The 16,634-nt window shown below is 43.4% G+C and overlaps 1 protein-coding gene across 1 annotated transcript in view; it reads right to left on the bottom strand.

Annotated features, from left to right (window-relative positions):
• Window positions 1-16,628, bottom strand: part of LOC102044674 (deubiquitinase DESI2-like) — a 54,183-nt gene extending 37,555 nt beyond the window's left edge. The window contains exon 1 of the mRNA XM_005417546.2: window positions 15,885-16,628. Coding sequence (XP_005417603.1) covers window positions 15,885-15,923 — 39 coding nt within the window. The 5' untranslated portion in view covers window positions 15,924-16,628. The remainder of the gene's footprint in view (window positions 1-15,884) is intronic.
• Window positions 16,629-16,634: the final 6 nt, after the last annotated feature.

Below are 16,634 nucleotides of genomic sequence, written 5' to 3' on the forward strand. Positions count from 1 at the left end.
AGAGAGATGGGATGGAGAATAACATGATTCATGCCACAAGTGAGCCTTTGGAAGATGCTTCAAGTAAACAGGAACCAGTCCTGAGTTTTAAAGCCTTAAGAATAGCCAAGATTTTGGAAGCATTCTGATGCTCTGTGTCTTCAGCATGTAGAACTGCTTGGCATTGTGGCACTCAAATCTTAGTTCAAGTGCAGTCACAATAAAGATTTAGACATCAAGAACACACAAATTAGGGATGGGAGAACCTGAGTGTCCAGCAGAGAGCACTGCAGGCAGCACTCTTACTGATCATTCCTCACTCAAATTGTCTCAAGACCTTGTCCTTTCAAGAGTATATGAAAACATTTTCACTTTTAGCTTCTAGACAGACCTAAAAAATTAGAAGAATAGCCTCTCCAGTAACATTTATTTCTTCAATCCTTCCTCCAACAGGTCAGAAGTCTTTAGGGCCAAGTGATAGCAAAGCTGCAAAAGGAGAACTCAAACCAGAACCCACTGCTACAGAAAAAAAACCCCCACTGTTACAGAAAAAATGAATTTAATCTTTTCTTGTTTCCTCCAAAATAAAACTGGCGAGATTCCCATGCTGGAACCTCCCACTTTTATTTTTGCAGAAGTAGGAGGCATGAGGATATCAGAAGAGGACTTAGCTTTTCACCACTAAGTAATACACCTGCAAGCTACCAGCAAGGGCTGTTCATACAGAAGGTTACATTTGCTCAGGAAAACTGAATGGAAGAAAGAGCTGTGGAGGCCTAGTAAAGAAGCAGAGGTCAAGCTCAGAGAAGCCCCAGAGCTAAAAATGTGTGAATGTGTTAGAAGGAAGTGTCATATATGCTTGTGCTGCTCCATCTCCCAATTGTGACCACAAGCAGGCATTGAGGGAAGAATAATGGAATTGGATTAGATGGATCCTTGGTCTGAAACAGTTTGGCCGTTCTTATGTTTGTGTTCTTTTCTGTGAATAAGAATGAAAACATGGAAAGGAAACCCTGGAAATACAAGGAGGGGAGGTGTTTCAAAGATGAGATTTCACCTGTCTGAAAGACTGGGCAAGCCTTGTGAACCTGTGGGAGAGAATCTGGCTCACACTTTGGTAGTCAGAATACAATTTAAGGAAAGGTTTTGAGATTAGGCTGTAATTGCCCAATTAGCTCTTGCATGCAAGAGGGATTCTCTTCTATTTATTCATATCCAGCAGGGCAGAAATCCAAAGCTTTCTGCCCACTGTGGATTTGCTCTTCCAATTCATTAGGATTAATTTCTTCACCACCCATACAATTCTCTGAATCTCTTCCTCCCCTCCTGCCCCCCTGCCACCTGTCAAAGTTATAAAGATGATTGGTGCTCCTTAAAAGCAGCACAAAACATCTTTATCTATCTATTTACTGGCAGATGCTTTCTCCCCCCAGCTCCTTTGCCAGACCAGTTCTTTCCAAAAGCCTGCAGTCTGTCAAGCTGTCCCCAGAGCACATATGTGCATGCAGTGCTTAACCACATCACCTCCTGTAACCCCCGTGTTCTTATCCCCCCAAAATCCTAGGTAGCATTTTATTTTGTCCAGTACCAAGTTAAACAAGAATATTCTCAAATCTATTTGCCATCAAATTAAATTATACCCCGTGTAAACACGTCAGCATAAAGACTTCAGGCTTGTCTAGAGCAATTGTTTTTATTTCTAAAGCAGAGGATAAATTTTGATGGATTAACATGAATGTAATCCTGTTGTCAAGTCATTGGGCAGAACTGGGAGTGACTGTTTCTCCTTTACCTCCTCCTATCTCAGTCCAAAGTTTATACAGAGTCATGGGGGGAAAAGGGGAGCACTAATTGTTCGTGCTCTGGCCCATTTACCCCTGTTCACTAAGTGACACCTTTTCAGAGAGCTTCTTGAATTGTATTACCAGAGATGCTCTGTAAATTGATCAGTTTGGAAAGAACCATCTCTGATCCTGTTGGCATCACAGTACGACACTAAATCCTGGGAGTTTTCTTTCAAACGGGAAATCACAATAACAACAGAGGGCCTGCACTTTCATTTTGAAAAGACTGAGTGCTGGAAGAGTGCTTCTGACCCACAGTTCCCTTCAGTGCTGGAAGCTATCTGAACTCTGTCAAAGGAGAGCACAGGTAAGCTGGGAAGCTGCAGTAAAACATTTTGCTTTGAAATATCTATCATAGTCCTTAAAAAGAAATCAGACCATTTTCAGCAGCTACATCTGGAGAAGAATAAGAATAGTCTCACAATCCTAACTCCACATCAAAACCCAAGGGACTGCACAACAAGTTACCTAATCATAGAGTCAAATTGGAGGAGACCAATAAGGATCATTAAGTTCAACTCCTTGCTTCTCTCAGGACTACCTAAAACTAAACTGTAATGACTAAAAATGTTGTCCAAGTGCTCCTTGAACATGCAAGGCTGTTGCTGTGACCACTTCCCTGAAGAGCCTCTTCCAGTGGCCAATCACCCTCTCAGTGAAAACTTTTTCCTAATGTCCAGTCTGAACTTACCCTGACACAGCTTCATTCCCTTCCTCATGTCCTATCATCTGACAAGCTAGCCTCTCTGCAAGCCGGTGCCTCAGCTGCTCATCGGGAATAACAGCCTTTTCCTTCTCCAGGGAAATAATGGCAAGTACACTGGAGAAGACTGAGAAAGGATCATGCCCTGGAGGGGAAAAGGCTAAGCAGATCCCTTGGGTATCCTGTTCCACCCCCTGCAACAGCAACACAGCATGGAGATGCATTTGCTTTAAATGGTCAAGCACCATCAGCAAGGTCCAGAGCACAGAACTGCTCAGGGGGAGCTAATGTATCCTGTCACACAGCACAGCACACAGCCCCCTCATGCTGCATTTGTTTTCTTACCCACCTCTTCTGCATCTTCCATCCCTTAAACAACATCCACCATGCTGCAACCTGTGTGCAATTCACACACCATCATCTTGATTTGCCTGGGCTTTCCTGACAGAACTAAATGAATAGCAAATTGAGCTCTGTTTTTCCCTCCCCCACTTTCCCCTTGCTTTTGTACATGCTGAAGCAAAAAGCTTCCTCTGACTCAGATTTCAGCTGTCACAGATTTCAGCAGTTTTCTCCCAGGAAGTCTGGATGCTAATGACAGAAATAGCAGCTGTCTCTAAATACTTCATCTGCTGTCTGTGGTCAGAGGGCAGCAGGTGTGATGGGTGACTGCTTCAGAAAATCCCCCATCCTCACCAGGCAGGCTCTGGTGAGAAGGATTGGGACCACCATCCCCTGATTGACAGGAAGGTCAGGAACAGTTGCCAGGGCAGGCAGGAGGGATGGAGCAGGAGAGCATGTGCTCACCCAGACACAGGTCAGGCAGCCAGCAGGATGCAGGGCTGCTGCCCCTCAGCTCACCACCCAGAAATCCTGCTGCTGCCTCCCATCCCTATGGGAATCATTCCCACTCAGGCAGCTACATCCCAGGTGCCAAAAAGCAGTCAGAGTTTTAAACACCTAAGCATCCCATAAATAGGGTATCTTACAGGTGAGATGACTCGAGGCAAAGAGATTGAAGTGGCTTGCTAGAAATGCAATTGAGATGGGAACTAGGACTAAGGTTTGGGTATTTCTCTTTCTCACCATCCAGCGCTTTACTCAAAATGAAGGTTTGGTTGTTCTCGGCCAGAGTCCAAGGACATGCTTTGTTGGCAGAATGAAACAATCTGTTTAGAGCTTTTTGATTCCCACATGTTCAAAGCACTTGTACTTTCCACAAAACATTGTGGTGTCATTGAACACAATGTTATGTTTGAATTGAAAAGAGGAAAAAAATCACCATCTATTAATATATGTAAATAAGAGTTGGTCTTCTACATAGTATCTTAGAAGAGAATGAAGGAAGAGTGAGTTTGACCCTTGCTGTGCTAATTATTGATATTCTATCATCAATTTACTCAGAAAAAAAAGCATGCTATCAGATCCACTATAATTTCTTTCAGTCTGCATGAAGGCATCCTGGGATAGAAGGAAGGGCAGAGGAGAACATAGAGGTACCTGAAGAGCTAATGATATCCTAGGGATCCTAAAGAGCACGATTTAAGCCACGTGTATCATCCTGTCTTAAAGGGTTCGTTTACCTGCAACACCCAAGGCTTCCCACAGTAGGATTTTAAATGGTAGCAGGAAAGTGGAATATTGCCTCAATCAGAAATGAAGTGCTGGTGCCATTCCATTTCCACTAGAATTGTCCCAGCTAGAAGGAGTTGGGTGTTAGGTTCTCATGTCTGAATATTCCCAATAGTAAGAAGTGCCTTCAGACGAGTTCAGTGATTTTCTTCTTTCATGCCTACTCTTTGGTCTGTCTCAGTACAGAAGCTGAATCAGAGCACAGGTAAGTCCTAGAGCTCCATACAACCTCAAGTGTCTCTCTGATTCTAAGCAATGGCAAACAGCAGCATACCACAGAGAGGCACAACAGCCAGCCAGCAGTCACAGAAAATTAGTTGTGCCACCCAGGATTTAACAGCCCAGCAGGTATCTTTTAGAGAGCTAAATATTGGGGTTTGTTCCTAGTAGGTAGGTGTTCATAATGGGCAATATACCTGTAGCTGCAGCAGCATTACAGTTCTCATCCCATGCAATGGTACAGCACCAGATCTGTTGCCAGACCCACGAAAGAAGCTTAACTTTCTCTTGTGTTTTCCCAGTTTGCACATTTGTTGCCCCTGCTAGTACCAGGTCATCTGGTGTGGGCACAGATGAGATAACTATCACTTCTGGGTGCTTAAGTTCTTTGACAGAACAACAGCTTTACAATAATGAGTAACAGAACAATAAAACTTTCTGACTGGGCTGATAAAACAGTTCTCCATGCTTCATGGGCAGTTCAGATGCTTGACACAAGGGATATTGTGATGGTTAATAATTAACTGGCTGGAGAGACTGAGAGCTCAAGGACAGATGCTTCCCATCTGCAATCCCCTGGAGCTGAAGCTGCACTTTTCAGAAGGGAGGGAAGGGAGCTGGTATGGTGAGAAGGTGACAAGGCTGGCGTGCCCCTGGAAGTCAGCCGCCTTTTCGAGTATCTTCCAACACAGAAGAAGGTATTATCCTGCACTTCTCCAGGTGGCTTTCACTATGCACTGGCGGACCAGGGCAGCAATGATCCCTCCCAGCTCCTGGTGTCAGCTCACCTAAATGAGATGCATCATTAGAAGCTGCATTCGTGTATTTAATAGGCTTGAACACCAGCTTTAATGAGACACCTCTGAGATCTCAGGAGCAGTAACAGACAGTTAGAAATATGCTTCAAAGTCCTCTGGGTATAAGAGGTAAAATCCAAGTTCAGAGGTACCAAGTACAGGATTTTTAAGTACCTGATGTGTTAGAGACTATTAAATTGTTCTTTACACTAGCTTTAAAATTTCATCTGCATAAATTTCTTTGATCCACGAATGGCTTTAACCACATTAAAATTAGTCAGAACAGCAGCTGCAATAGGCACTGAACTGCATATCTCAGAGTAATTACACATTACAAAGGGAATCCTTGAAGCATTTCAATAACATGCCATATTACAAACAGCACTTGAAAAGCCACAGATGGACATGTGAGCTGTATAATATCACCTTTACTCTAGCTTGCTTCCTGCTTCCTTGCCTTTCTCTCAAGAATAGAGGGTGCTTCAAAGAGTATTGAAAAACTTTTAGTTGATCCTAAGCAGTTAAAAACTGAAAAAAGATGTGTAAGGAGTCTCTTCCTCCCCATGCCCATTCTTTTTTTACCCCCCAATTCAGGTCTCTGGTGACATGTTTCTTCCTTTTAGCTCTGCCTGAATACAAGGGACAGAAGAATACATGCTTGGCAGTCAGGGGGATGTATAACCAATCTTATTAACACAGTGCTGGGATGAGCTCCTGGCTGTCCTCCCTTGCCCCCAGGGGTGTCCTGTCTGTTTGCCAAGGCCTCTGGCTTCCATGATATATAACACTTCCTGCCAGCAGCACTCTGCCCAGGGGAGGAGACAGAATTTGACCCAGACAATAAAAACAACTGAAATTTTTAGGGATTCATGGGGTTTGCATTTTTTTTCATTCTTCCAGAGGCTTTTGCTCTGCAGAAGTCACAGCTCTTAATTTTGCACACATAAGGGGGAAAAAAGGATTTATAGTATTTCCTTTCTTCTGATCCCAAGAACACCTGAGCTTGAACTGGACCCATTTAATTTGCCCGTTTCTCCTTGGCTTACACTGGAACATCCGTTCTGTTTCAATTCAGTACAACCTATTCCTCAATGCCCTGTCCCCCAGTATTCTTGCAGCAGCCAGCACACAAGGCACAGTGCTCCAGCAATAGAAGATAAGTCTATTCCACATCCAAAAAACTGCCAAAGAGAAGATAGCCAGCTGTCTTGGATAAAGAGCAGCCATAAAAATTAGAGTGAATAAAAGTACAGCAAATGGTACTGCAATCAAGAACAATGAATGTTAGAGCTGGAGACAGATGGTGGGTGGATTTCAGCCTGGGACATGTGTTTTTAGCTCTGGCCTCCACAGATCTGGAGACCTTCAGCATTGCCTTCCCCCCTTTCCACAATGTCTCCATCACAGGGTTGCTCTAAAGGCATAATAGCCCTTGAATTCTTAGGGCTGGGACAAACTCAGAAAAAAAGCTGCACGAACAACTGAATCTGCAGGCTAGGTAGAGAGGTAAGGAAGAAGGGGCGGAAAAGATCCTCTCAGAACAACAAAGCCTGACATCTGTCTAAAAATGCCCTGATTGAAAACAAACCAGTAGAATGAGGGAAAAGCAAGATTGACCTCTTAATTCCCAAGAGGAGCAAGTACTTTCTGCTTGTACCTAATAACCAGGAGCCCACTCATTTGTCCAGGAGGGTACAAACCAACTTCCTAACAACCTCAGCCAGGCAGAAGGAATTTGACTCTCCACCTGCCTCAGAGAGAAGCAGCCTGGCTGATCTATCATAGTGTATCTCGAGTCCAGCTTTCTCATTCCTTTGTGGTGAAACAGTTTTAGAATCGTATAAAGTAGGGAATAGATTCCTTTCATACAAAGTACATGCTCAGTGGGCCATAGAACAAGTGTGAGTAGCACTATAGCTTGGCTCCAGCCTGGACAACCTCCTGGAACAGCTAGGATTCACTGGAAATATGTACTCTTCTGCTAAGTGAGCAATTTCAAACAATACAGAAATATTTTCACACAAGAGACCCAGAACAAGCAAATCCAGAGTTTCCTGCTGTCTGCTTCTCATGCAAACCTGTGTGAAGAGGCAGCTGTATTTGACACCCCCAGGGATTTTAACCTGGTCTCTGTCACCCCAGATGCATCAGCGCACTAAATGGTAGAAGCCAAATGCAGAACTAGTACTGTTACTGCCCCAGTACATAAGCAGCACTCATGACAAAACTTCTGGGCGTGTCATGCTATCTCAAATGCCCTGAAATAGTCAAGACATGTCTTCAAAGTTGATAGCTATGAAAGAAGATCAATGAGGGAAAATGCCTCAACCTTTCCTGAGAGAAATCCATAGGTCAGCCAAATATGCTAAAACATCCCTTTATATCTATGCCTCGCTAGGCAGAGCCTTTTGTTTTCTAGATAAATGATTTGCTAAGAAAGCAACAAAGCCCTGCCTGAAAATACCCACAACCTAGGCCTCTTCTTATGGAACTAGAGCAGATAGCTGAGGCTCTTGCCCCAGGTGCTGCCCAAAAGTAGAGGTTAATGACAGAGGTAATGACTTATCAGATTAATCCCATGGTTAACCTCTCGCTCCTCTTTCTATCACTTCTCACATTCACCAGACTAATCCAGAGCTGAGGGAGATGACAAATACAGGGCAATTATAAATTCATCAGCTCCAAGTAATCCCAAACAGAGCAAGACACACAGATAAGCCAAGAACTGATGTCTTGGAGAACATTGCATACCTAGGGAAAGCTAACCTATGGCAAAGCCTGTAATTCACTCTGAAAGGCTACATTGGGCTCCTTGTACACTCTAAACCCCAAGGCAGCAATCAGCATCTAGGAAGCTTATTTTCTTGCACCAGAATCCAGTAGAAGTCACTCACTAGAAGGTATCGAAGAGAACAGCAAACAGGTTGATAGTTCCTTGTGAGTTTAATTTGACCATATGGAAAGCAAAGTAACAGATCCAAGGTTGAAGGTTCAGCAAACCATGTAATCAACAGAGCTTACACTGTGCCAGGTCCTCCCTTTCCCAGAGATGTGGATCTATCAGGAATCACATGGTATTCAACTCATATGTTGACACACACAATGAATGCACTAAACAGGCTGAAATGCTTTCAGAATTTCTAGCTTCAGACACTTGCTTCTGTAGATCAGCATTCCCACCTATCAGAGATCATTTATTTCTCCCAGATTTTCTATTTCCCTTATCATTGCTTTCCCAGACATCTTAAGATTAATTGTTTAAAAATTAAGTTACCAGTCAAAGCAATTTTCCAATCTTAGGATGCAGCCTCATATTTTCCTCTCAGATGACAAGTCTCATAGATTCACATGCTGATAGATAAAGTTCTGAAATGAGGAGATACCTGCTTTCTCTGCCCTGGATCTTTCATGCTCAAAAACATCCAGTGTTTGTTAGAACAGTAGCAAATCTATTTTTTTCTTTCCTAACAGTCTGAGTCTACTTGTTAGAGAAAGAATCATCAGACTTGAGAATTTTGGTTTTTTTCTTCCCCAGCAAAAATATAGATTTTTTTGTATTGATTGGTCTCTGACTCCCTCCCCAGCTCCAGCTACGTCATCTTGGCATAATGACAGGAACATGAGGGACTGAAACAAACAAAGAATTGGAATAAGGGCAGTTAAGGTCACTAACATAGCTTTCAGCCCTAAGACACCCATTTAAATTCAGTTCATTGCACTAATGCACAACTATTTACCTGCTGATCACCACACTTGGAAATGGATCTGACAGCTGTTCCAAATTGGTAGCTCAGTAATGCTCAGCTCTCCCCTACAGAAGCTCCCACTGGCATGTATGACTTAGTCCCTGTGGGCTGCCTGAGTAGGAAGCTGGATGACCAGCTGAGCCATGACACCAGAGCAGCTCAACCTATACAGTAGGGATGTAGAGCCAGAAGGGTCTGCTTTCCTACTGCTAGCATAAATTTATTTGTTAGGAGAATGACAGGCTCCAGTACTGTTAACACATCAGCTTTAATCAATAATAAGAAGGGTTTGTTTGGTTTGGGGGTTTATTTGTTTGTTTTAAAGAATAGCCAAGTAAAATTAGGAACCTTGACAGCCTAGTGAGCCAGAAGCTAAATCTTGCTGACAGAAGTGTCATGTTCTAAAAGGAATCTGCCTTTCTGTAAGGGGAAAGCCCAAAAAGCACCAGAGAAAAATCACTGGAAACCAACTTCCATATGGTTTCAAGAGGAAGCAATCATTTCTCTCAGAGCTGCTCAGAGCCAGGCCAGGGGATTGGGACTTCGCCTGTAGACGGGGTTAAAGAACAGCTTCCAGTAACAGCAAAAGTAACTCTGGATCTTCCATATCTGTGGGTTAGAGCTGACCTTATTTAAGCCCCTGGGCTTACACCTGAAATCCTGCACAGGAGTCTCCTGACCCCAGAAGAGTTCAGGTTGACTTGAAATGAGTGCTTTTAGAGACACCAAGTCAGACTGTCGCCTGCAGGAACCAACTCAAGAGCACTGATGTGGGAACTGCAGCCCAAAGACAGGATCCATGAGGCTTTTGTTCCAGAAGCAGAGTTCACACATTTTTTTAATACTGTCTTTAGCTTTCCTAGGTTCTCCTCAGGTTTTTTACATTTGCTGGTGTAAAGGAGAGCATGTTGGGGAGCAGCTTTCCTAAGGCAAGCAGGACTAGCAGAAGCGCCAACTCCCGTGTTGCCCTGGATGAGTCAGTTCAAGTCAGTCCACTGGGCAACAGAGCACTGGCTCGGTGAGTTTGCTGATGGGATAAATGCTGGGGCTGGAGAGAGCAATGCGCTGTGTGCAGTCAAGAGACAGCTCTTTAGACATCTCATGCATAAGCATACAGTAGCCAGTGACAGGGCTGCAGCGCTGGAGAAGATCTGCAGTAACACAGGTAGCCAGCTTGTCACCCTGACAACATCCAAACAGACTGCTCCCCTGATGGATAACACATCTCTAGGCTGTTGCTAAGACAACAAAAATTCACTTTCCATACATAAATGGGCACACTTTATTGCTGGACTTATTAACTTGGGCCATGCCACTTCCTCTTTTTCTCCTTAATTGATTTAAATCAGATGACATGTTTGGATTCCTTCTTCTTGAAGGAAAGAACTCAGCTGCAGCTCAGTGTAATAGTTTTTTTAATCTTTTCTTCCAATTGATTTCCTCTCTCCAAAGATGCAAGAGGGGAGGGATGTCTAGTTACATTTTGTCATTTTCTCACAGACTTGAAGCAGGCACTGACTACAACACCGTGCTCAGCATCACCAAACTGCTTTTCTTGTCCCTCTGCTCCTGCATTCAAGCAGGGCAAGAGTGGGACTACTCCCTACTACCCTGCCTGAGGTCAGCCTGTTGTCTCTCAAATGAAATTGATGCAGTCTAGGAGGAAAAGAGATGCAGAAACAAAGCCTAGTTTTCCTCACCTGCACAGACTGCCAGGCTGCTCAGCCTGATTTATTTGAAACCTCTAATGTACTGCCACCAAATTTGCCATAACACCTTTTTAAAAAAAAAATACTGATTTTTTTTCCCAAAGTCAATAACATTTGCACTGGGAATTGTTGTATCCAAGAAAACTGAAGCAGTCTGGACACACCTCTCATACCTTGGGCTCAGGACTCTGCTGTTATCCAGCTTTTTCTGCTCTCCTCCCTCATTCTCAGCAGTGGTCTATTTAGGCTCTCTGACCTTTAACCAAGCGTCTTCCCAGAGAGTTTTTGGGCCCATTACAGAAAGTATCATAGTATGACACAAGAGTGATTATGAACCCGGAACCCATTATGCAGCATATGCATAGTTGAATAATCTAAACACAGTCCTACCAAACAAACAAAAAATCAGCACAGAAGGCCAACTCAAAGCTCCAGAAAGATGCATAAAACAAGCACCTGAGGGCTGTCTGATCCCTCACAATATCACCTTTGAGCAGCATTATGTCTGACTACTCCTAGAAAAAAAGAGCATTTAGCACTCCTGTGGGATACACTATAGCACTGTGGGGAACCCGTTTCCAGGCCCCTGTTAGCTCACCATTCTGCTTTGTTACCCAGTACCCTGACCTTGATATGATTTGAAGTCAGAAGAATGAATAAGAATCTGGATAAATGAAGAGTCAGTGATAGAGTCAAATGTTAAACACAAAATCTTTACACTTACCTCCACTACAAGCCCATGAAGAAGATTAAAAACACCCCAGTTTTTCCTAGGCAGTTCTTATTCATGGAAGGGGGAACTCTTATGAGTTTTGTGCCTGGTCACAGAACAAATAAGAATAGGGTAGACCTGCCATGCCCTTCCAAGAACATGGCAAACTTTTGAGTGAACAGTGTGTTTTGGAGAACTAAAATGATTCAGAATTGACTAATAATTTTGACCAGAGATGACTCACAAATATCTGAAGGAAAATCAAAGCATTTAATTTTTTTTTATATATACATATATTAGGAGTTGCCAGAATTTAATAAAGTCTCCCAAAGGTAATATTTTACTTTGTGTTCTCTATTAGTTAAATACAAAAAATAAATGTGTGGTTCAACATATGGAAGAGGGAAAAAAAATCCTAGTGACTGTCCAATACTTAATCTTTCAAGACTACAAGTTCTACAATTGACTTAGAGCAATCATTCCGCTCATCACAGCAAGAAATTTCACAGCTATCACCTTACTTAACAAAAAATTGCCCTTACTCTCCATGTGGCTTCCTGGAATAGCAAACAGACTCAAGTGATGCTGTGCTTCTCCACACACAGCAGCTCACAAACAACTAATAAGCAGTGCAGAGATGGGGTCACCACTGCACTAGGATTTTTCACTCTTCTGACTAAGTGAGCTAAGAGCATCCGAGATTTTCACCTACAGTAAGCACAAACATGTTCACATTTTGAGTAACTAGACTTATTCTTTCCTCCAGAGAGATAATGACATGCTCCATGATCTAGTCAATGCTTTAAAACAATCACTTCACAGAATGAAGTCCTTTGCTTGCAAGCCCATTGCTGTTTTTATAATAGACTCAAAGGCTCCTTATGTATACTGAAGGCAGAGGTACAAAGCATTTTCCTTTCTTCAGGCCATCTACAGTGACCTGAATGGTATTTCCCTCTCCAGAGGGAATGACAAGCATCATCAGTGGAATCAGTGGAATAACTGTGAGACAAGGTTGAGTAAGAGAGCCCCCCTCTCATTCAAACAGACCCTACATCACTGCTCCCTGATTCCCTGCTGACCAGGGCTTTCATTCTCCTCTGCAGCACATCTCAGGGGTTGATTTTCCCCAGCAGAAGGAGTAAGTAAAAATGCCAGTAGATCAAAACAGTTTTTGTATGTTATCAACTGCAAAGACAGGGGAAATTCAGGACAACCTCAGCTGTAATAAAAGAGGAACAATAGTGATATGAATATCTTTGCCTCTTATATGATAGCATGAATCTACTATGCAATAAGCTGAAAATATGAGAGCCCCCAAACTTGAATCTCTTCCAAGCAAACTATTTTTAGTGGAATATGTTTAGCTTGTTAAAGATTTAAACCCAGGAAATAATTGCACTTACTCTCCTGCCTGATTGAAGTAGGTAACATTTATTAATGTACCGTGAGTAAATAAATTATTCCAATGTAAGCCACAAAAACTTAAAGTGATGAGGGAACAGGATAATATCCTGACTAAAAAACATCAACCCTGTGCCTGTGGTCTAAGTAAGATCTGTTCCATGATAAACAGCTTATTGAGGCAGACTGGAAGGAAGAGAGCTGCAAGTTATGAAAGGAAATTTGATTTGTCCCTCTGAAGGCAGAGTGGTAACTGACTAATCTGAGCAAACTGTTACAGATTTTATAGACCTAGTTATTTCTTGCAGGTCTCCAACCAGCAGATGGCTTAGATTAAGTCCATGCAAGAGCTGAATTCAGACTGGCAAAGAGATTCATCAGTGACCAAACCCATGATCCATGTTGTTATTCTCTTACACTTACACATTAAATCAGAGCTCAGTATCCTGCATATCTACTCTTTAAATTGTCCTAATTGAGCAGCAAAGTCCATTTGCTCTGTTTTGCAAGTGTACAAGCTCTTTGGCATGAGATGGGGTATAACCACCCTGTGTGCTGAGGTGAAGATAGGTTGCTTTTGAGGACAATATTCAGAACACTAATACCCAGTCATTTTTGCTCCATTATTTTATGCTGAAGAAAACAAGCCTACAAATAGATCTACCTGCTTCAGCAATTTGTGCAAAACACCTCATTAAACAGCAGCACTTTTTTTCATAAAGAAGCCTACTTCATATCCAATGGGTAAAAGGATAAATGGCTATAATCGTTGAATACATAAGACTACACAGAGTGGGTATTTCATAGCTGCACAAAGCCCATAATTGAACTTCTGCTCTAGGGATAAGTTTTCCTGCAGTGTAAGTGCTCCCAGTTGCCATACAGGGGTCATGTTCTTTGTCAGGAAAGCAGAATTTCACATCCAGTTAATTGTTGTTCCAAGCTGTCTTTTTTGTTGTTGTTGGGTTTTTTCCACTGAGGCTAGTTTTCCAACAGTCATTCAAGCAAATGTGCTCATTTCCCAGTTCCCCCGCAATTCCCCACCACAGTGTAACAAAGTGCAGATTTTGCATGGCTACATTCCAGGCTTCGTGGTGTTAAAATCATAGCAGCAATGGAAAAGCGTGTAGCTGCAGAAGTCATAAGGTAGGACTTGAGCTACAGGTGACTCAGTGGTAGTCAAACAGATGCTGTATGAAAATAGATTAGTTTCTGTGTATAGACTGGTTAACCCATGGAGTTAGTACTTACACATGACGATTTCCATGGTTGGCTAAGCAGCAAAAACTACTCAGTCTGAAGTAAATTGGTGACCTCAGTTCTGTTCACTGTGTCTGGGTGTCCATCTCAGAACACAGTGACCATGAACAGCAAGCTCCTTTCTGCCTTAATTACTTAAGGCTTTATCTTTGGTGTCAATCAATCAAACATAAAAAGGTAAAGACCATGTCCATCCAGTATTTGGATCTCTTCAGCTTAGTGGTGAAACATCCACTGCTTTGGGATGGATCAACAGGGGCTGAGAGAGGAAAGTTTAGGCCATAGTCTGCTGCAGAACAAACTGAAAAAATTGCAAGGAAGTCAGTGGATATTATAAAAGGACAACACAACTTTATTTTCCTCAAAGGATTAATGATAAACTCTTTCATGTGTATTTGCAATGCGAGTCCCTGTTATCAGGCACTAGCTACCACCTATTTGGGTTACCAAACCTGTTGGCTGAAGAACTTCTTGGGGGAGTTTACAGTTTAGGCTGCTAAGCAACTGACCAATAAACAATCGAGACCAAAGTCTTGGGAAGGATTTTACACTGACTTGCTCAATTTGACCAATAATAGCTCTGGAAGAGGCAGTTTCAGTCCACTGTACTCATGCTTCCTGGACTGCTCACCAATGCAGATACAGTCCTACCTAAATAACCTTTACCACTCTCTCTTCCCTCAGAAAACAACCCACCTGCTTTAGTTCACAAAGATCCCTTGATTCTTGCGATAAAAAGACATTTCACTTTTACAGCAACCCACTCCTAATCTCTTTGGTGTCTGTTCTCTGGATTTCCCCAGCAGGGAAACCCACACCATTCTGTGGGCTTCCTGGTAAAAGTTGTCACTGCCTGGCAAATCTATGCTGTAATCTTAAAGGTCTGGAGCTGGATATTTAGAGCTCAGTCAGCACCTGGGCCTTGTAAGGCCATATTTTCCACAGAAAGTTTTATTAAATTTGTGAACAATCTGAAAACTACTTCTTAAAAATCATTAGTTGGTAATCAAAAACAAAGGTGAAATACATAATCATCAAAACACTTCTCATGTGAACATGATTCTCCTCAGCTTCTGTCAGACCAGCAAGCAAATAGGCTGTGCCAAGCCGCCTTCTCTTTGGGGGCTTGTGCCAAGATTTGGACCTTCTGATTTGCTAGCACAGAAAACACCCACTCACATTCCCCCTTGCAAGAAGAGGTCAAGGAAAACCACTTGCTAGCCTGTGAACTTTCAGGAAATATTGCTGAGCAGCATGTGCCCATGCCCCTTTCTGTGGGGCTGAAACTTCACCAGACAATTTCTTACTCTTGTTGCTGCAATTAACCTTCAGAGAGCATTATTAACTACAATCTTATGCATATGAGGAATTAATCCAGATTATTAGAAATTATGTTCTTACTGCAACCCCATAGCTGTTTCTCCTCCTTAGATGAAATCCTGACCCCAACCCCACAGCCTGGTAATGCTTGTTCACTTAAGATTAAAGGAAAATTATCTCTAACACATACAGAGGTGACCATATTTTCTTCCTTAAGTGGGGCACTGGAAATTAAAAAGTCCTCTCCTCACCCAGCGCTGCTCCTGAAAAATCCTGCAGAAAATCTGGCACAATACCTGTAAACTGGACAAATATGCTAAATGCTAAAAAAACTGAAAAAAAAGAAGCAGGGTCAGCATCATGTCAGCATCATCTCTGACACTGACATGAGAGGATGATAGGCTTGGATAAGGAGTTTGGGCCAGGGAAAAGAGGGGGGGGAAGGGAATCAGCCTCTCTGGGGATCTGTGCTTGGCTCCTCTTTGTACAGTGCCTGCCCTCCAAGCATGAACTCCCACCCAGCCCCACTGCTCCCCAGTCAGTAGTATTTCATACTCACCATGTCATAAACATTCAGAATCACTGGTTCATTTGCCATTGTTGATTGCAGTGGAGGCTGGATTAAAACCTTTCAGTCCCTGCCAGATGTGTGTTAATGCCCCCAGGGTATGCTTTTACCCTGAGCCAGATAGAAGAAAATGCCTCATCCTACAGTTGCTGAAGGAAGAAGAAAAGAGGGAATTCTCACAGTTGGGTGTGTGTGTGTGTAAAGTTGGTTGCAGGGAGGCAGGAAGGCCTGGATTGGGTTTGCTGGTTGTATAGGGTTTATTTTAGCCCTCCACGTTGTGACAGATCCAAGGTTTCTTTTTAACTCTGTAGTGCACCTCGGGGTCCGTAGACTCATACACCACTCTAACCAGGCATCGTCCAAGCTCTTCAATCCCAATCCACAGAAGACAGATTCTGAGCCCAAATACAAGCCCTCTTCTGGAGCCGTGAGCAAGGTGGGTGGCAGTGCGTGTGGGGAGATTTCTCGGCAGAGCTGAGTGCCGCTACCGCAGGGGGCTGCCAGCAGCACGCAGGAACCCGGGGCACCAAGGCACAGAGCTGGGCTGGAGCGAACGCCGAGCTCCGGAGCTCCCTCCCGCCGGCGGAGCCCAAAGACACCGCGGGATCTGTCCGCGGTGCTGGGGCCGGTCTGCCCGGAGCCGGGATCTGCCCGCGGTGCTGGGGCCGGTCCCTCTCAGGCACTCGGTTGAGGGCTCTCCGCCGCTGGCAGGACATGGTGAAGAGGCTGGGCCAAAGGGGC

This window comes from Geospiza fortis, unplaced genomic scaffold (assembly GCF_000277835.1).
Source record: "Geospiza fortis unplaced genomic scaffold, GeoFor_1.0 scaffold54, whole genome shotgun sequence".
Lineage (NCBI taxonomy): Eukaryota > Metazoa > Chordata > Aves > Passeriformes > Thraupidae > Geospiza > Geospiza fortis.